Source organism: Urocampus carinirostris, chromosome 6, assembly GCF_059441175.1.
Source record: "Urocampus carinirostris isolate Australia breed hairy pipefish chromosome 6, RoL_Ucar_1.0, whole genome shotgun sequence".
NCBI lineage: Eukaryota > Metazoa > Chordata > Actinopteri > Syngnathiformes > Syngnathidae > Urocampus > Urocampus carinirostris.
This window is the reverse complement of record NC_142354.1, coordinates 31,993,118-32,015,468: the sequence shown is the minus strand read 5'-3', so window position 1 is coordinate 32,015,468 and position 22,351 is coordinate 31,993,118. Positions and strand designations below refer to the sequence as shown.

The following is a 22,351-nucleotide window of genomic DNA, read 5'->3' as shown; positions in this document are numbered from 1 at the left end:
GTATATATATGACGCTCACCTACTTACAACCATTCGACTTACGCTAAACGGTAGATACGAATATTTTTTTCGAAATGGCGAAACATATCCAGACATTGCTGTGAGTTAATTTTTTTTTATTGTGTGCACCTTTATCCAAGTAGAGGACAGTACTGTAGTGCTTCTTTCTGCCGCTACTAGCGTGTGGCGCTGTGAGAGGTCACCCAGCATCCACCTGGAAGAAAAAAAATCTGCTTCCTCTTCCTAGTTCATGTGTAAACAATCTATACTATCTCCAGGGAGCTAAGGACTTTGAATTTTTTATTGTTTAATATCTCGTGCATCCAATTAATATGGTTGGTGAATAGGCGAGCAGTTTCTTTCGCGGTTGAGAAAATTGTTGGATCGCTTTTTTTCGGACACTTTTTACCAGGGGGGAGGACTTCTTGAAGTTTATCTTCCAAAAGTAACTTACACTTAACTTTATTGATTTTGTAGAGCATATTTTTTATGAAACGTTTATTTTTTTAGCACAAAACAATACAGGTTACTTATACAAGCCTTAAACATACTTATATACACCTTAAACATGCAAAATAAAGCACTGAAGCAACTTACGAACACATTCAACTTATTCACGATCGTCTCGTTTGTAAGTAGGGCAGCTTCTGTACACAGGCTTAAAGCTGTTTTTTTAAATAATTTTGTGAGAATTTACAATGTTTTTGAAAACATCGATCATTTCAAATCGATGTTCACGATGACAGGTGAGCTATTTTCAGAACAGTACAGGGCTTGTCAAGGCACGAGATGGTGTCCACACTCAAGTTGGTGACCTGGATTTAAAAGGGAGTAATCCAGGCATGTTTAAATTAAAAATTTTAAATTAAAAAAAATGTTCAATCTATTCTTTGTTTAGGTGCATTATTGCCCCTTTTTACTGAGGACTCTTTGGAAACAATTTGAGGTACACCTACAGTTCTGGCTCGTATTCATTTTGTCAGACATTTTTAAATGTAGTCAATTTTAGTACTTATTTTATTGGAACCTGTTGGTTTCTATATGGTTACATTATATTTAGTCGTTTTAGTCAAGTATTTTAGTCCAAGTAGACATAATTAATCATGTTTTTATAAATATGAATAACAATTTTGTATAGTTTTAGTCAAGGAACTCGTTTCACATTTTGGATTATTCCTTAGTGGATAATATAGAACATATGTGTCAAACTTATTTCCTCGGAGGACAACTTACAAAAAAATATGAAGGTTTAAGTGAACCTTAGAACAAAATACAATTGATTTCAGCAAAAAATAAGTCACGCTTAGCTTGTTTGATTATATTGCTAGTGTTGGTTCTCCAGCCTTGTTATGTCCAAGTGCCATATATCTATTCACTTTGCAAAGCCAGTCTGACAGGTTTGAGTGAAACTGCAGCATTTTTCTGCTGCACACGTCAGCAGCTGCACTTAGCGTCACAATGCAACGGAAGCTTCAATGTTGGAAGCAAAATGGCGACGCCTACACCCGAAGAATTGTTTGTGTTCTTTAACATGATTTATATCATCTTCATTGTGCTCGGAGAGCTCAGTCTACCCCAATTCATGTCCTGGGTTTATTTGGGCTGTGCAAACATCGTGTTATGTAGTGTCCTGTGACTTTTGGTTTCCATGGCAACCATGTCTTAAATCCACAGTGGCTGGTCATTGACAAACTTTGGGCTGATTACCAAAACAAAATCTTCCGGGATGCATGTACGATCCACATGAGAACGAGGAGATAAGAACTGTTGGCGAGAGGAGAAGCAAGTCAGTCTTGTGATGTTGCGAGAAGATAACTTTGTTTGGTTGTGAGAGTTTTGGCTGACTGCATTCCTGTCATTTCTTTGCACAGGGAGAGCTTCAGCACACTTTGTTTTACACAGGCGGTAGTGGGGTGTCTTTTTAGAGCAAAACAGAATGATAAGAGGCAGTTTTGTTGTATTCAGGGAATATAGATACAAATAAGAACATAAAAAGGTAGACATAATAACAGTCTTTCTTTGTGGGGGATATGAGGACTATTCCCTGATTTTTTGCGGTGAATCCATTCCACAACCAACCATAATTTGTGAACTTCCGCAAATGTATAGCGACACAGTCAATCCGTTTTCTAGTACTCATTCAAGTTTTCCTCACCCAAGATATGCTTATGCCCCAAAGCACAGTGAGGCTTGTAGTACAGGGACAAAGTATACACAAATGGTCTCACTTGCCCTGTGAAAAAGGTTATTTTTTCCGGCAAATTTCCATTCCACCACGCGCACTTGGTCCAAGGTACCTAAGTAAGCATACCTCGGCAATGAAATGCCAATCATTGCGCAAAGTACCGTATTTTCCGCACTATAAGGCGCACCTAAAAGTCTTAATTTTTTTCAAAAGCTGACCATGCGCCTTATAACACAGTGCGCCTTATATATGGCTCAATATTAAATTCGCAAGGTCTCGCAACTTACTCAACAGCCGCCGACTCGATTTTACCACGAACGTGGAGTAGTCCGCGGTGTATGCTGGGATTTATATACCGGCGTTTCATTGGCTGACCAATGTGTCAATCATCATTTGAATCGATCACTATTGGCTGAAGTTATTCGGAGCCTCGGATTGGCTAGATGGCCAAAACAAACCCTGCAATCGGCCGAGTTTAGCAATGGCGTAGCAAGTCCGCGGTGTATGCTGGGATTTATATACCGGCGTTTCATTGGCTAACCAATGTGTCAATCATCATTTGAATCGATCACTATTGGCTGAAGTTATTCGGAGCCTCAGATTGGCTAGATGGCCAAAACAAACCCTGCAATCGGCCGAGTTTAGCAATGGCGTAGCAAGCTTGCTACAGTACGCCATAAAGAAACATGTTTCATTAGTCTGTATTTGTAAATATTCTACTCTCCTGGATTTACTTCACTCACGGTTGTAAGAAGACCATGATTGCGTATCATTATTGAACGTGAGAACTTAGGTGAGTTATGCGGCTTTATATTTTCCCAGTATCTTGTTTTAGAACGATCTTGATGTTGCTGTGATGAGTTGAGTGAATTAAACTCAATTCCAAGTGTTTATTGTCATATGCACAGTAAAGTTATGAGCGAAAAAGAAAATAGAAACATAGAAATGTTGGGCATTCCTTGAATCCCAAGACTTCAACCTTCTGAATGATATTTGAAATGATGCATTTAAGTGACATCGTACTGACACCGCATCCGCACGTGTCTACGACACGTATTTGCTTCTTTGCAAGCTTTGGGAATGTTAAGGGGGTCATCAGTTTGACTGAATCGTCTGACTGTTTTGTCGACGTTCCCATTGTAGCGCCTTATAATCCGGTGCGCCTTATCTATGGAAGATATAGGACCAAAAACTATTTTTTGGGGGTGCGCCCTATAACCCGGTGCGCCCTATAGTGCGGAAAATACGGTACATATTTATCTGTAAAACGTATTAATGGAAAAATATCCACGATACACCGAAGATGCAAAAGTCGAACCGCAAAACGATGAGAGAATAATTTATCGTTTGAAAAGGTTATTGTTATTACTTATGAGCTAGAGTAAACATTTCCTTTTGATTTATCAGTATCACTAAAGACTGAACTGGAAAGTTTTTTTAAGGATTTCAACTAGACTTGACTACTTGCAAGATGTACTTACATTGACAACCAGTGTTGTTGTTGGCAGATATTGATTCCAACAATGGATCTTTATCTCTAGTAACACGTTATTCAACAGACTGTGTCTCTGTTCCACTTTCTGCCACGACACCCAAACGAATTGTCCTTCACTGTATGAAAAGTTGGACCACGGGGACTAAGATTGGAAGAATGTGTTTCCGCCCTTTTACAAAAGCCTTATTCGCGAACTTTGAGCATGCTTTATCAATGTGAAGCCCACTGGCACCAGGTAGCCCTATGAACACCTGAGTAGCCTGCAGACTGGTTTTGAAGCTCACCAGCAATGGGTTGTTGTGATTTTCTAGGAAATTAAATTTGTAAACTATTTTACACACATGATCGATTCAAGCCTATAATTTAAATATGTAAATCACTTAGTGCCTTAAAACAAGGCAGATGTTATAGCGGTTGACTGCGTCTATCTTTACTCTACTCCTAATGATTGCAGCCAGGTAGTAATATAATCGTAACCTGGTAATATCATGATAAACTGTGATTTCAGAAATGCATATCAAACTGGTAGCCGTTCTCACCATTAAGCAACAAAAAAGTAGCTCTCAGCTTGACCACTGATTTAAAGTCTCTAAAGCCAGAAATAATATTTGTAAGCTCAAGGATCACCAATGTTAGCCTAAAATAAAGTTCATCTAAAAGACAGGGTTCAGAATGAGGCTATGTTTTTTCTCACTCCAAATTCCTTCAAAAAGATTAGTTAAATGTAGGAAAGTCTTTGTAAAAAAATGAATTAAGAGCAGAATTCATTGGAAACTCAGAGATAGAGCTGCTTGATTGTAACTTAAGAAAAGTGGTACGATAATTTTGGGCATTTCACATAGACCGGTAGGAGACTTTTAGTAATGTCCTTTAAATGCTGGAATAGTTATAACACCAAAGGAGCTACTTGTGGGAAACCTTGTTTACACAACCTTGCACGCAGCTATGACCAAATGGAATTGTTTCGAGACAATGTGAGGGATATGATGGGCAACGTGGGAATGTAATGGCAGTACTGGTAAACTGCTAGTAGAAACAAACACCATCTTTGAGTAGATTTTAAATTCCTATAGAAACGAGTGTTGAATAGTTTTAGACATACTTTCAAGTTCTCAGTAAACAGGGACGCTTGATTTATTTCATTTAATCCATTAACCATTCGACCATTCACTCAGTACTTTTTCTTCTTGTATGAGAGCAGCAAAATGGAAAAATTATATGGCACAGATCTCCTGCAATAACTTTAAATCCCCATTAGAGATCCAACCCAAACATGAGGCAGTTTAGGTATACCGCAGACCTAAAGGTGCCTTGGTGCATGATTCCCACAGAGAGGCCATCACATTTCTCATCTGTGACATGAACTAGAGCAGACAGTAAAATATGAACTAACCAGAGGTTTTATGAGTGGCTCTGCTTATCCATCCATTCCCTTTGCTTGCATTTCCCTAGCTGAGTGCCAGCTGCACTTTGCAGTATTTTAATCAACCTGAGCATAGAACCCAGGTCAACCAGCGCAGCCCCATCACTATATTTTTAGATAAATGACTGAGAGCCAGGGAATGCGTAGTACAAGAATTAGGATATGAAAAAGTTGCTTGTAAATAAAAGGTTATGGCTCTGCAGTACCTATCCACAAATCAATTGTAAAGTTGGAAAATCCTTATGTGCTTGGTTTCTCAAGCCATTCAAGACTAAAGAGCCTGAGAGTGGCTGAGGATCCGCCCACAAAAAAGTAAACCAGGGTAAAATAGATTAGTTGTAAACTAATTTATATATAATAGGGGATATAAAAGACTAGACCGGGTCCATCTACCGAAATATCGATGTATCAATTCAATCTGTCATTCTTTGCAAATACGATTTGAATCAAGAATCTTTAAGAAAAAAGAGAAAGAATTTAGTAGAACATATTGCAAAGCTTATTAACCACCACAACCAACATTCTGGCACTCAAACAAAAAGTACAAAAATCAACACCGGCTTTAAGTGAATCAAACTAAACTTCTAAAATGGCGAATTAAACTAATTAATTCAATTTATTACCCACCCCTATAATATTTTATTTGATTTTTCTGGGTTGATTGTTTCCTTTTTTGCCAGCGCCAAATAAAAACATAACCACAAGGTTTTACTGTAGCTCACCTCCTGGCTGCACACATGCAAGCGTGTTTTTATGAGAGCATGCCCATACCGTTATTGAATGGACACGGTATAAAGAACAGGAATGCTCGGACCATGTGACGGTGAACAATAAGTCAAGCATCAGTAGCTTGTAACGCTAATCCTTTTTTGAGGGTCACGGTTAAGTTTACTACAAAGACCAAGTTTGCTAGGCAACACAAAAACAGAGTTCCTTAACTATTCCAATTCCATTTTTAGAAAGTCATGGAACAATAAAACCCCATCTAAAACAGTGGATATTGGATCCATAACAAACTTGTATCTTACAATTCCTATGAATATAAATATTTCATCAACATTACAAACTTTCAGACATGACAGTGTTACGGATTTCCGCATTAAACTTTACAAGGCATATAAATCTCCTTTCTCGATGCAAGTGAAACTCATGAAAACAACCACTTCAACCTGTGGAAGTCCCAGGGTTGTATTGTGTAAACATTAAACATCCTCATACCTGTGAGATTGTGCAACAGAAACCAGTAGGACAACATTGAAAATTGTCCATTAATTAAATAGTTGAGACAAGTTTCCTAACATAAAGGACTTTCAAAATCATGTCCAAAGAGGAGTTTGCTACTTACTATACAGAATTACAGACAGTTATTACGTACCTAGGATACGACATGAATCCGTTTAGAGGTGGAATCGCAAATTGAAATTGTTGTATGTCGGGGTATAGAAACCAATAGCAATTAGCCAATAGGTAAAAATAATATTTACTATTTTGTTTTTTTTAAATATAATACAACTTCTATTTGAAAGGTTCGTAGTTTGAGGGGTCCTCATCTCAACTTATCTCATCTCATTAGCTGCACCGCTTATCCTCAGTAGGGTCGCGGGAGTGCTGGAGCCCATCCCAGCAATCATTGGGCAGTGGGCAGGGGACACCCTGAACTGGTTGCCAGCCAATCACAGAGCACACGGGGACAGACAACTCACTCGCTCATTCGCACCTAAGGACAATTTGGACCGGCCAATTCACCTGAAATGCATGTTTTTGGAATGTGGGAGAAAACCGGAGTGCCCGGAGGAAACCCACGCAAGCACGGGGAGAACATACAAACTCCGCACAGGAAGTCTGGAGCTGGATTTGAACCCACACAGGAGGTTCCCATGACTTGAACTGTGCCGCACATGCGCTAACCACTGCGCCGCCGTGCTGCCTTTGAGGGGTCCTTAAAACGTTTAAATTTAAATAATTTCTCTATTAAGGATGTGTTAACAATGCCCAAGTGAGTTCAATAATCCTTTAAATACTTTGTTTTTACTGCCCCTATTTGCTTTTATTATCGGTGTTCTGATCACAGTGCATTAGACTGAACAAAAGGAGGCGGGGTGGGGAGGAGGGAGCTGGTGGAGAGTGATTTCACGCGCATGCCGGTTGTTTTCATTTATTCGAGGATTTTAAGTTACGGACACCATCTTTAATATATGTGCATTTAATAAATTATATAAAAATGTCTGATTTTTTTGTTTTTATTGAACTTTGGTGTGACGAGACTTGAGCTGAAAGAATAGAGTTGGTGGCTAAATGCAGAGGAGAGGAGACCGTTAATTGAGACTAAGGTGGTTTGAAAACTTCCCCTTGCCAGGGTTGAAGACCATGTAGCTTTAATTGTCACCTTAATCTTAATCATCAACCTGATTGTCAACTGGTTATAGCCATATACCATAGCTAGGGTAACAGAGCGTCTCCCTTTTTCGCATTTCTTGATAATACCAAGCTTTGTTTCCATTATCAACAGGTATTGCTTCCCCTTTTAGCATCAGCATGCAAGTCTAATAAATACACTAAAAAGTACAGTATTGTATCACAAAGTCTAACGAAGCACAGAAGATTCGTAACTGAACATAGAGGAAGGCATTGTGGGCGGGAGTTCAGCCAAGAGCATAACGGCATCTTCATGATGCCATGACGCAAACTGATATGACATTGATCAATGGCAGATATATTTGAGACGTATTCCGCAGTTTCATACACAAAAAACACCAAACTGATCCAATTTTGTTTTATTCGGCACAAAAAATGATTTTGTTGTCGACGTCGTATGATGCGGAAAACGCTGCAAGGGGCCGAAAACATCATAACATGAAAACATCGTAAGGTAGGACACTATACCCTAAAAATCTACGTTATACTGTGATGGACCAAAGCTTTCTGTGTTGCCTCTGATTTAATGTCTTCTTTGGGGAATTTGTGGTAATGGGAAAATTTCAAATACAGTACTCAAAGGCAGTTTGCAAGAAGAGGAAAGGGAAATCACGACCTTCATTTCTTCCATCGTAAATTAGTTTGACATATTGTGTAAACGGTAGCGCCAAGCATGACCAACTCTTATTCCAGCCCAATACAATTGCTTCTAATTGAGCTAATTAGAGAAAGAAAGTAAATTCTTTAGTGCACAGGAGCTTCGACCTTAAGTATGCACGGCTTACAAAATGTGCGGCATTAGTCAAAGAGTATCTAATAGTCTCTTTAGTTGGAAAAAAGCAGAACCCCTTCGGAATGCTGGACTTCAATAGAGAGCTTAAAATTAAGTGCCGACACAGACTTTGGAGACAAATTCATCCTGAGGTAGGTAAGGCGCTTATACTTAACACATCTAGAGTTTCTCAGTTGCAGTTTTCATGCTTGTACAAAAAGTTTTACCCACCCAAAAAAATAAAGCCAGGGCTCATTGCTTAAACCGATCTTTGAAAAAGGAAATGAGTCCTTGAAGTGTGGTCAGAGGATACAAAGATGGAAGCATTGTTTAGAAAAAGGAGAGCCAAAAATCCTACAGCGAGAAAATGAAATAAGCGCTTCCATATGCAAACGGTGGCAAGAACACTGGCATAATTCCACACATGAGTAGCATTAATGGAATAATCCAGAAGCTCTCTAATTAGCTGGCCGCAAATCGAATAACACAAATAATTTAGTCTTTATGGCTAATGGGGTATTACACATCATTTTGGGAAAACACATCAGCTTGTGGTTTCTTGATTTCCAGTCTGGAGTAGCTACAGTGGTAGCGGTCGGTTTTACATGGCAATAGCTCATATTTTACATTGTAAAACGTGCGGTTGCGTGTGTTAAACTTTGACTATGATATACACACAGCACACAAGCAAAATCCTTCCAGGCATACCACAAACTGTCCCATCATAATTTAGAAAAGTAAAATAGTAATACTCAGGAGGAAATTTCAATAGAGTCTGCCACATGAAAGCCAAACCCACAGAAATGCAGACAAAAAAAAAAATCAAGCAATTATAGTAGACCCCTAGCTTACAAATATATTTCTATATGATGGGGAATACAATGTTTTGTCAGACTCCATTTACGTAATTACCCCCACCATCAACATCAACAACGAATTATTTTGCTCCCACAATGCTCTTCTCTCTCTTTGATCAGTATAGAATCTTGTGTAACAAAATGTATGATTAGCAATGGGTCCCAAGCATTGTTGTGATGCTAAATGTAGAAGGAAAAATCTGATAAGGACGCAAACGATGCTTGAAATAATAAGGAAAATGGAGAAGGCACACGTAACCGGGCTTCTAACTTAGGAATATAGCCATAAGCAATCAATGATCAAGACAATTATTTAGAATAAGGAGGTGATGAAAGCAACAAAGTCTTCAATCCTCGCAAGTGTTAAGTATTAAAATCAGTTTGACTTTAATCCACTGTCTCCTCACCCATGCATCCACCAATTACCAGCTCCTGTCACACTACACCAACATGAAATACAACTTAATTTTTCCTTTACATGTATATTTATTCATTGGGTTATTCAATCATTTACACGTAAACCAGCGGTTCAGACCACATTAGCCAAGTATCATAGTTTTCTATCCCCCGTCATACAGAAATTTGAGTTTGCTGGTAAAAAAATAATCCATCTAATTCGAGGAACATCCAAAATTCCTGATGAGTCGCTAATGGCATATTAAATGAGTATGACTTACATTATTGGTACAAATACAAGCCATACAAGGATACGGAGTAGATAATAGGTAGTAAGACTAGTGTTTTAATCAAAATATGCCGCTCCATGTACCATTATCACCCATCATATTCTCTCAGCTATTCAGCAACTGTGGACCATCAGACACAGATCAGTGATTGTTAGAGTCGCCTATTGCATAACATTTGTAAAATTATTTGTGCGATCAATATGCAGTGAAATTGTGTCATCTTGTTCCTGGGGTCAGCAGTACCCAGAGCCCGTGTGTGGGAACTAAAAGCAAAACATTAACAAGTCCTTTGATATCTTCTTGGCTTCATTAATAATAGGGAGCCACCCCAGACCTATTCCCTCTTCACATCTTACTAAATTAAAGTAAGAAATTGGAACAAGTTGTAGGTGAAATTAGGTTACCCTGATTTTCCAGATGGCCTTCATAGCAAAGCATATTTTGCCAATTAAAACCGATTAGGGAAGGAAATTCCCAGACAGTGTGAATTATTAAAAATGTTCAAATGGAACGAGATCATGTGACGTTGTATGGCAGTGACACCTGACATTGCCAGATGGAACCTAGAAAAGATGGAGCCCTGAGCATGCAAAAGTATGTTGTCTCTTTGCGGCGTGTATATCGTTCATTACAAACAGATTAGTATTAACTGTCTTATAAAACTGACTGACCAACGAGGACGTGTGATTTTGGCCTCAATCTAATCGATTTTAGACATGATTGAGTGCCAAAATAGACGTCTAAAATTGGTCTCATTTGATTTAATCCCAAAAATGTCATTGTTACGCTTACCTAGTTTAAAGTTGTTTAAATTTAGCCCACAAAAAATGTAAACACCTTGATAGAGATGTTTTTTTATTTAAATAAAGCAGTCTTTTGCACGGAACCTTAGCTTTTTTATGTCATTTCAATTAGTTTTTCCAGGGCTTGCCATACTTCCAATACCCAATTGAACTCACCTAAACCGGATGTTTTTGGGATGTTGAATTTGGCCAAAATCTGCTCCATTTTTTACATGATTTAGTCCAAAATTGAACGTCTAGAGTTAGGTTGTGCTAAGCCAATTCAACATCAACCAAATTGAATCGAAGAATAGTCAAGTCACATGTATTTATATAGCCATTAATCACAAAATGTCTCGAAGGACTGCAAAGGATTACAATTACCTGATCTTAAACCAACATGCGGGCAAGGAAAAATTCAAAACCTCAGCGTGAGGAAAAAAGAAACCTTGAGAAGGGGGCTCACAAGTGGTAATCCCACTTTCAGGATGACCAGGGTGAAATAGATTTAGCATTACAGTACACAATAAATAGTTGTAACATTGTTACCTCGCCTAATGTGGGTCAAGTTACCCCAATAAAGATGTCTTCACGTCTTTGCGGAATGATAATCGGATCACTTGAAAACAGCATTACTGTAAATGGGCGACAACCTATGATAACTACAAACAGTAACCAGTTTTTGATCGTGAAAATACCCGCCGAAAATGTAAAGTTTCAAATCTGAAACTTGTTTTTGGACTGCGGCTCTTTTGACTGCCGCAAAATGAAGTTAGCATCATTCCAAGTGGAGTCTCGTCCGTCCTTTCAGCGGTTTGTCATGCTTCGCTAGGAAGCTGTCATAGAAGCTCAGTATCAAACACGCTAGGCCCTAGCGGGTCAAGATGACCATGAACAAGACAGACCAGCCAAACGAGCCCGCTGTTCCCTATTCCTGTTTAAAATAATAATAATCCTGTCAGTCTAGCAAGCTAAATATTTTTTTTTTAAAATGAAGCCCAACACGTGGTGCATGCGGTCTATTCATCCAGTGATTTTATGCACAATTCCAATTACCGTATTTTCGGGACTACAAGTCTCTAAGGAGTATAAATCGCACCAGCCAGAAAATGAATAATTGAAAACGAAAAAACATGTTTGATGCGCAATCAAGTTTATTCAGGTGCGTCTAAGAAACACGTACGGGCGCGCGGAAGACAGACAGCTTGAAAGAGGCTGTAATGATGATATCAGCCTGAAGATGGTGTCTGCAAGTAAATATTCTAAAGTTGCCGACACCACTTTTGACTTAAGTACTGTATGTTCCAAACCATAAGGCGCACCCTCAGAAAATAGTGTTTTGTGTATAAGGCACATGCAACATCAGAACTACAGTAAGAGCTAGGGTATACGTAAAAGATGAATACATGGAAAATTAAAATAATGTATTTCATAGAACAAAGGCAGAGCAGTCACTGTATGCATCATCAATTAACATCAGTTCAAGCAAGAGTATGCAATTCGTACAAAAAAAATGAAAAACGTTACCATCAACAACAATCTCCATACAGTAATCACAATTTGTTTCATACTCTCGGACAATTATTGTCCGAAGCAACAACAACAACAAAATTGTTTTGAGCATTCGAAAGTTTATTTTAGCAAAAGTTAACATGTTAACTACTACTCCTCTTGCAATATTTGCACTACTGTAAAATACTATACATAGCCATAATTATTTAGTATATTATTAGTACTCAATACTCCAACTCAATACAACATTTTATTTCTATCTGTACATTCAAGGAAACTGTGCGGGTCAGATGTATCGACATTTCGTTCTGTATACACGTGTACTAGAATGACAATAAAGTAGATCTGAATCTGAAGAGGGCCCTCCAAGACTATATAGGTTTTTCAAAGGCAGAAGAGTTACCACATCCAGCATCATGTATTTGTAATTCTACATTTCCAATTGAATCCACCATATTTACCAGTATGCCCTGCGACTGGCTGGCTTCCAGTTCAGGGAGTCACCTGCACACAGGCCGAAGATAGCTGGGATGAGCGCCAGCATCCCTGCGACCCGACTGTGGATAACCGGTGCAGATAATGGATGGATGGATGGATATAACATGCACCAGATTATAAGGCACACTTTCAAATTTCTGGCCAATTTGTGGGATTTAGATGCACCATATATAGTCTGGAAAATATGATACAGTATTGGGTGTATTTTGCTCATCTTTGGGGTGCACAAGGCAAAGTGACTAAATACGCCTTTGCTCATGGAGAACATAGTGAACATTTCTTGCATGTCCTGCAAGTGAGCACCTTCTGACCATTTATCAATCACGTCCTGCAAGTAAACACCTCCAATCATCACATGTGGTGTGTGTACAGCTTTATTGCTCCTTACCTGGCCTGACAGTTTTTAATCTGACGGGACCTTTGCAGTTCCTGATGAGGCTTTGCACGTCGTACAGTGGTAATCCTGAGATGGGAAAGTTCTCCACCTCCAAAAGTAATTCTCCTTCATTCAAATTCCCGTTATTGTAAAGCACTTGGCTCTGCTTCACTCGCCCGATAAAAGCAAACTCTCCGTTCTCCGCACCGCCAAGCAGCGGTACGTTCAAAGCCCCCCGGGCATCTTTAGACACGGAGCACTCATTGAGCCGGGAGGTCCAGTGGTTCTTTCTCAAGGCGGGGTTCGACATATTGGGTCGGCGGCACACCAGCAGACCGACAGTACCGCTCCGGTGTTTTCAAACACTCACGAAAACGGCAAAATTGTTTCCCGGTGAAGTGCAGCAAACTTTATATCGCTTCCTCAGAAACATGAGCACCTTTGACAGTAGTAGCGCACACAAAACGGCAAAAAAATCAGTCCATTTCTTTCCAATTGGAAGTCATTTCTCACGCTGTGGATATTCTTCTGCCTTCTTCAACATGCTCGAGTCTCCTTTTAACGAGGGCGTACAAATGTTACATTTGCTACGCTCCCACTTAGCAATTACCTCACCTACGTCTCACAAACTGACTTTAAATGTGTCTTTTTCTCACTTAAAGTGAGGAACGAACGCTTATAGTTGTCCTTTCTCCGCGGTTGTCTCCAGGAGCCGGGCTAAAGCTTGGGTTAGACCCCTTGTAGGTGGTTCTCCTTCGGACTCAGAAGTGCTCGCGATCGGCAGCGGCGCGCGGAGAATGTGCCCTGCTCTTGCTACATTCAAGTGCTGTAGGAAATATTCTATTGGAGGCGTGTACTCAACTAGTTATCACGTGCGAGACAAAAAATATGTTTTTTGTGGGATTTTTAATTCGTATCATTACTATGTTTTAATTTTTTTGCACTACACGTTTTATTTGTTTTTTTTAAGACCAGTTAATAAAACCATTTTGATTTGTTGTGGTGAAATCCAACGGTTCGAGCTACATTCACTGAAACTTTCGTTTTAACGTGTAGAAAATGTGAATCTTAGGCCCCTTTTAAAATAAATATCTAAACTGAAGCAGTATTAGCCATAATTAATCGAATAAACAACGAGACACGTCCTCTGAGTTTACATGAGTTTTCTTTCAAACCAATCAATAACTTGTGCTCAAACTTTTAAAAATTAAATGAACACCATTGACGCCTTGAAGGCAACATAAACGCAAAGGCGCATGCGTGCGTTGTAATCAATATCGATCACACACACAAAAATACTGCATTTAAGTGTATTCCTTGAAATATAATATGTAAAATAAAAGTACACGGACAACTTGAGCAGTAGGGCAAATTCAAAACTATTGAAATTTGCATAACCGTTCCACTCACGATGATACACTTGTTAGAAATGCTGAATTTCTGGTTAGACGAGTTGAAGGGCATTTTCATTTATCAGGTGAAACTGCTCTCATCAATGTCTATTATATAACATTATCATCTGAATTTGTATTCTGTATATTATTTGTTTTGTCTTGTATTTGATCATCAGAGGTGTAAAATATATATACAGTATACTGTATATAAAGGGAAAACTCACTTTCCACTGTTTTGCTACTTCACTGATTTGCCTCGTGCATTGTGTTCTGCATTTTGATTTGCTAAAAGTCTATCCACTTCTTCTCTATGTGATGAATACAATTATTTTTTGACAGTACAGCAGGTATTTGTTTAAAAAAACATTGTATTTTTTTGTTAAAAAAAATGCTTCAGCCTGGAAAAATGGTTTGTTCTGTTGTGTCAGTGTATAATAAAGTTTTTAATTGTGTGACGATAATATAAAGAGTGTATAAAGAGCTGGTGGCCGGAGGGAACGGAGTCCTTGATCATGTTGGCTCTGCTGCAGTAGCATTAGCCGGCAAAATACGACAGACTGGGCAGAGAAGGGCCGATAGTTTTTCTGGCTGGTTACGGTGACAAGGTACAATGGGTTGAATTGGAATCAAATAGTAAGGTGCTTTACCTCAGTTGAGCTTTTCCTTCATCTACAAATACCGTAAGAAGAACTTTTGGTCCCTGGGAGAGGAAGAAAACAGGTCCTAATGAGGGGAGATATTAAATATTACAATCCTGCCTTTATCATCCACAGTTTGTGCATTTTATCCTCAATTCAGAGGGAAAATAGTTGAGCAGAACCCAACACTTGGGAATGATCAAAAACAGGAAACAAAAGCTTCTCTGACAACTGAATTATCACTTAGATCCACAAAAAGCCACTGGCTCCACCGTTCTCCCTTTTTCTTCTTCTGTCAGTCTGGAGATGACAACATATTCATCCTGGCATTTGCTTTCTGGCTGCAAGTCGGTGTCACGCTATCACAGTTTCCCTTTCGTGCACGCTTCTAAGAATCGCATCTTTGCACGTGCACATCTGTCACGGCTTCCATGCGAATAACAGGCTTAAGCAATAAATAGCATGCTTCACTTATGGTTTGCTGTATATCAACAGTATAAGTTACAGACAAAGTCTCTACAGAATTATCTTATTGCGGTCATGTGAATAAAACATATCTTCAAAATTGGTTTTGTCCAGAGGTTAAAAAACCCATTTCACACAGTTCACAGATTCCTTAACCGCTTGGGTTGTAGTGACACCACTTCCCGTTCCTATGGTGTGTCTTGGACAATTACAGCCTAGCGGCACCCATCCCTCTCCAGACCATTTTCGGTAGTATTTTGATCCCCCACATGAAACAGATAGTACTGGTTTCCGTGGTTACAAGTAGCATGAGAAGCCCCTTAAGTGCGGCCCCTTTTCAATGTTTCTTCATTTCCCCGTGTTGAAGTTTTTTCCTTGCCCTCATGTACGTTTTAGATCAGGGGATAGTGTAATAATGGTCTGTAGTTTGCAATAATCTGTGGTCTGTGCAGCCCTTTGAGACTCCCTGTGATTAAGGGCTATACAAATAAACATGACTTGACTTGATCTGACTCAGAAACAGCTCCTTCATCATCTGGTTACTGTTGTTTTTTGGTGTAGAACGTCATCTTGTTCTTCAGAGTTGAACCGGACGGGCAGCTAAATCACAGTGAAAACAAAAAATGTTCCGAAATTTTGAGTATCACATTGAACAATGTCTAATGATAATGATGCTAAGTCTTTTGCTTTTGTGACTTATTAGAGGCACAGGTACATTTCTTTAACTACTGCACTTTATAAAAGGGTTAGGGTTAACCCATATCCAATCTCTTAAGTCACAGCAAAGAATGAATTAATTATGACCACAAGTAAAATTATACCTGGAAATACATCCTCATTAAAGTATTCATTCATAGTATTTGCTTGTATTATACTTTATAATCATGTAGGTAAAAAAAAATTCACTGTAGGAACAATAAGGCGTGGATGTAATAGTGTGTAGTACCGTAGTCATAAAAACGGCTTACCTACAGCTCAAATAGAAATAAAGAGCATAGTAGTCTCAACTAAACGCCCTGTGTTCCCAAGAATACCAATGAGCTTTTTCAAATCAAGAAAAACAAAAAACAAATTTCATTTATTCCCCAAAAATGAATTTTGAAGGTATTTTTGTTAGTTTTCCTGAAACCAATGAAGAACAATCTAATACATACTTAATTCATCTCAATATTGCTCTTGTTGTCCAGCTTCAAGCGTATGTAATCGTATTTAATCCTTAGCCCCTATGTGAACTCATAGTCACAGTGGCGTGACTAGCCGCCGATGCGTCGTTTCGCACATCTGTAAAGCCGCATCTGCATCATTCATAAATAAGTCAGTCCATGTAATGCTCTTATTGTTGAAGCCTATTGTTGCATTATTGCACAACTCCCCCTCCTTCCCTTTTGTTGGAATCATGTGAGACTTATTAAAGGCACTGACCCGTAATAAACAGAATATACCAAACGAGCACAATGTTTTTTACTCTTGAAATTTTTACCTTAATCGTCTTAACCTCAGTGGCCAGATAATGCCTTATTCAAGGGGTCACTAGAATAGAATAGAATAGAATAGAATAGAATAGAATAGAATAGAATAGAATAGAATAGGGGTGGCAGTAGCTCAGGAGGTAGAGCGATCGTTTTAGGATTAAGGGATCCCAATTCGAATCCCGGCTTGTTCGTGTTACTTGTCGAAGTGTCCTTGGGTAAGACACTGAACCCCCAATACCCCCAATAAGCAGGTTAGCGCCTTACATGGCTGCACAGATCACGGCCGCTATTGGGAAATGTGAAGCACAATGTAAAGCGCTTTGGGAAGTCATTGACTTGAAAAGCGCTATATAAATGCAGATCATTTCATTTCAATAGAATGGAATAGAATAGAATAGAATCTATTGTCATTCTTCACAAGGGTCTCAAACTTATTTTTCCTTGGGGCTGGAGGAGCTTGACGTTGAGAATTTTGGCCGGATTTCTACTCATAATTAGTTCTGAAAATGAACAAAATCCATCCATCAGTAATAAGTAAAACAATAACGCACATAAGAAAACATAGACTACATATATGAGTAAAAATCATATTTATATTATTCAGATTCTAAACATAAACCTTTCTAAACATGGCACCAATCATGATCATTTGTGACGTCTGGAGCAAATAAAGCCACGCCAATAAAACATATTTAACATATTTGGTTCATAAGCTAAAACCCGCCAAAAGCTGCGTACAAAGTGCATCCACTTTCCTTTAAACTTCATTTCAACAGCGGAGACCTGCTTTACAGAGATATCATCCATATCAAACCTCTACATTATTATTATATACACACTATTGGCAATCATACAATAATGTATGCATTTTTGAGACAAGTGTTGTAACATCAAATGCACAATGAAATTTAAAAGTGCCATTTTGATGGTGCAATAAATTTTACAAGATAAAAGACCACAGTTTTAAAAAAATATATAACTATCGGTAATAGTATAAAAATATCTAATATTACATGAATACAAATAATACAAATAATGAATAAATTAAAATATAAAAACAACATTTTGTAGTTATTCTTGATGAGTGCAAAAGACTACAGGCTCCATATGCGTTTTTTAAGATAACAACGTATTATGTTATTTCTTCATTGTTCATTTGTTATAATTATGTTCAAACTATCTTGTAATATTAGATCCTGTTTTAAATGGGCTCACCAAAACATTTACATTGTAGAGCACTAAGTGACCTACATTCATTTACACTATTATGAATATAATATAAATTAGTATAAATATAATACTTATGATACATTGTGGGCTAATTCTTAAAAGATTTTTAGGAAATGGTCGTACATTTAAAGACCCTGAACATATCAATGATTTCTTGTGTCAGTAAGAACTCTATTCAGAACTTATCAGATCTTAAGGAGCTACTTGGTGCTTGTGAGCACCCCATTGTTAACCCCTCAATTTGAAAGCTTTCTAAATGTCACTGACCCATGATTTATTTCCTAGCATTGTAAATAAGCACAACATTTTGTTTTCCTGAACATTTTTTGTTTCTTGTTTGGACATTTTGTTTAGTGTCCTTTTGTTAGTTGTTCCTTACATTTTCTATTTCCAGTTTCAGTCTTTGTTTCTGGTTTGGATCATGTCAGATTATGTATTGTTTGGACATTTCCGATTATAATTCATGTGTTTGTTACCTCCTGTCTTACTGTAATGTATTACTCCCCGGTCTTCCGAAGTTCAAAATCAAGAGCCTGCAGCTGGCATAAAATGCTGCAGTGAGGCTTTTTACTAAGACAAGAAAGTTTGATCACATTACCCTGATTTTAGCTAACTTGCATTGTCTCCCTGTCACCTTAAAATGAGATTTTAAGGTTCTGTTGGTTTTATACAAAATCATACATGGACTCGCTCCCTCATATCTAAAGATTGTATTTCCCCTATGTTCTGGTCCGGAGCCTTTGCTCTGAAAATGCTGGTCTACTAGTGATCCCAAGAGCCAAGAAGAGACCCGCAGGTTAGAGAGCGTTCTCCATTCAGGCCCCAGTGCTATGCAATGCTCTTTCCCATGAGATTTGATCTGCAACCTCAGTGGATCTTTATAAATCTAGGCTTAAAACACATCTTTATGAATGACCTATATTTCATGTTGACAATATCAGTGTATATTTTGTTATTGCAACATGTGTTGCAGCCTGGCCATCCTGGAAGGAGGAGTACCTCATGTGCGGTCCCTTCTCAAGGTTTCTTCATTTTCCTCATGTTGAGGTTTTTTCATTTTTCCTTGCCCTTATGTAGGTTTTAGATCAGGGGATGGTGTAATAATAGCCTGTAGTTTGCTGCCCTTTGAGACTCCTTTTGATTTAGGGCTATACAAATAAACATGACTTGACTTGACATTTCCTCGTTTTGTGAACCCTTGTTTGTTTGCCACTTTGTACCTTCGTTTGTTGTTTAATACCATCCCTCTTCGCCTCAGTAGTCCGATAATGCCTTCCATTAGCCATTATCTGCACTGCTTATCCTCAGTAGGGTCACGGGGGTGCTGGAGCCCATCCCAGCTATCTTCGGGCAGTGGGCAGGGGACACCCTGAACTGGTTGCCAGGCAGTCGCAGGGCACACAGGGACAATTGCTCATTCACACCTAGGGACAATTTGAACAGACCAATTAACCTGACAAGCATGTTTTTGGAATGTGGGAGGAAACCGGAGTGCCCGGAGGAAACCCACGCAAGCACAGGGAGAACATGCAAACTCCACACAGGGGGTTTGATCTCACGACCTCAGAACTGTGCCGCACACGCGCTAACCACTGCGCTGCCGTGCTCCCCCGATAATGCCTTATTCATTGCAATATCTACAAAGCATTACCTAGAACCAGCGAGCAGGAGTAGAGCGACAGGAAGTAAATAATGACAAATCTGTCATGATTGCTGATTCAGGGCACCTGCGAATGCCCCGTTGGCGCCAACAGCCCTGGTCGCTGTTTGGTTCCCTGACCCTTTTTAAACCCCCGGCTTCCAAGAGGAAGCTGTCAGACCGTCCTGCAAACCTACGCTTTCAGCTAGGCAAGCTCTGTACCTTCCGACAATCTCCTGCCCTGTTTTCTCCTGCCTGATAACTGTTGCCGACCTGTTTCTGGACTCGTTTCTGCCCTGCTCTTCCGTCCCGGCCATCGACCTGTTTTGCCCTGTTTCCTGCCTGATACTGGTTGCCGACCTTTTTTCTGGACTCGTTACCGCCCTTGCTTCCCCGTCCCGGCTCTCAACCAGCTTTCCTGCCACCCACGACTATCCTCGCTCGACACGGAAGTGCCACTTCCGCGTTCCTGCCATCATCTAACCGTGACCGATGATCATGGGATCGTGGAAGCAAGCACTGCTCTCTTTCTCAATAGAACTGAGTAAAACAAACGCTATTGGGTCCTGTCTCTGTTTCTGGCCTTTGACAAAATCGTACTTTGTAAAGCTCATTTTTGTTCAGTAAGATTAAAAATGAACAGACCAAATGGGCAAACAGATTATGAGAGCGGATTGTGATATTATCCAGAGTCAGTTTCTTTTTTATTCCTGTGATATTGCAACAATTGTAGTGAGGTGAAACCTAGTTCAGTAAAAAGCATAACAGATAGTCTTCAAGAATGAATTATGCGCATGATGCCCCCTTTTGATTGCTCACATTCAAGTTTGCAGACCTGGCAACCATCCCAGCTGTAAAACGCCCGTCAGATCTAGAAGCTGCACATATTTGGCTCCTTCATTACTTTAATGAAGCACAGATCATTCCATTTTAACTGGGCTGGCCCTGAATGAGTTGATATCGTACAAGTTTAAATGGTCTCTATATAGTCAGCAAGAATGCATCTCTATATTGATAGGGAATAAATGAAAAAAACAAAGAGTCCTTCATCACGTGAAGTGATGTTGGATCAAAGAGTCACAGAGAAGCTTTGAAATGCCTTTGCAGTTAGCGGCAGAGAAGATCATCTCCTTTTTAGGACTTAAAGCTGAGCCTGGTTAAGTATCATTTCCCGGTTAAGAATCGACTGAATAGATGAAGATGTACGGTTTTTGCAAAGATTTTAGTCTTTCTTTCAAAATCAAAGTAAAAACTGTTCTTGTTTTGAACTGCATAATGGCAAGTTAGCATTCGCGTTTAATCCTAAATCGATAAATGGCCATTTTCAAAATCATTGAAATACAGCTTAGCACATGGGTGGGCAAACTTTGGCCCGCATGTCACATGCGGCTCATCAGGATTATCAATCTGGCCTGCATATTGTTCATAATTCTGTATCTCACATTCATGCTGAAAAGACTGATGGGCATTCGAAGATGACAACCTACGGAAGCCCAAAGGATACCACCTGGCAGAATTTGGAACCCTAAGTACCTCAAAAAAGGACCGAGTGAGCTGTATACACCCGGAGAGGCTGAAAAGAGCAAATAACTGGACTTGGTCAGAGCTGGTGTGAATCGTTAACTTTAGCGCCTCGTGAAGAAGCTACTAAAATGGCCAGTAAGAAATAATAGGAGCAAAGCAGAATTTCTGAAGCGTTAGGACCCTGAAAGTAGCCAAGTGGCCGATTCACTGGACTCAGCAATGCTTACCTGCGTGAGCAGCTGCAGAAGACGAGTGATACCGAAGGACCTAGCGGGATCAGCTAACAAGAAGATAAATTGCTAGCGACAAGCCATAGCAAGGAGCCAAGTCAGTAACAAAAGTGGCCAGAGAAGGAAACAATAGAATAAAGTGGAAGTACTGGAATAATGGGACTAGGTGACATCACAGGCAGGGTTCAGCCGTGGAGGGCGAATGGCCATTTCACCAGTGAGAAAAGCTACCATCGCAAAATGGTCATTGGAGCTTCCGTAGTAGCAAGATGGCGGGCAAACACTACATCTTCTTTGAAGAGCCTCTATAATTAGACATTCCTAAACCTATGGGTCTTCAAAAAAAAATCCTGTTTATGAGATGTCTGTTTTTTTGCTCATGATTAGAATCATGAGTGTTTTATTTCATTAAAAGAAAAATTGTATATCAGGGCTGAGTTTATTTAAAAAAAAAAAAGTCAAGGGACTAAGACGAGTGGCTAGCAGAGCAAGTTAGTAAAAAGAAAGCTGGGAAAGATACCCACTTTTATCATAATTGGTAAAAAAATACACAAATACTGACTTGAATGTGAAACAGAATTATCCAATTTTTTGAATGCGACTGCATGTATGCGTAAGGTGTTTTCTTCCAGTCAACAGATGATGGTAGTGTCTGCGTATTTACCTATGACACGCCTATTGTACATGTTAGGGGGTGGCAGGTGATCTCACCCTTACTAGCATACCATTCAGAATCAGTCAACAATGTCCTTGGAAGC

General features: G+C 39.3%; 1 protein-coding gene across 4 annotated transcripts in view; it reads right to left on the bottom strand.

Moving 5' to 3' along the window:
- The window catches only part of LOC148364592 (membrane-associated guanylate kinase, WW and PDZ domain-containing protein 1-like), a 164,397-nt gene extending 150,581 nt beyond the window's left edge, over nt 1–13,816 (bottom strand). For all 4 annotated transcript variants that reach the window (XM_088338737.1, XM_088338739.1, XM_088338738.1 and 1 more), the window contains exon 1: nt 13,014–13,816. In XM_088338737.1, coding sequence (XP_088194863.1) covers nt 13,014–13,311 — 298 coding nt within the window. In that variant the 5' untranslated portion in view covers nt 13,312–13,816. The remainder of the gene's footprint in view (nt 1–13,013) is intronic.
- Nucleotides 13,817–22,351: the final 8,535 nt, after the last annotated feature.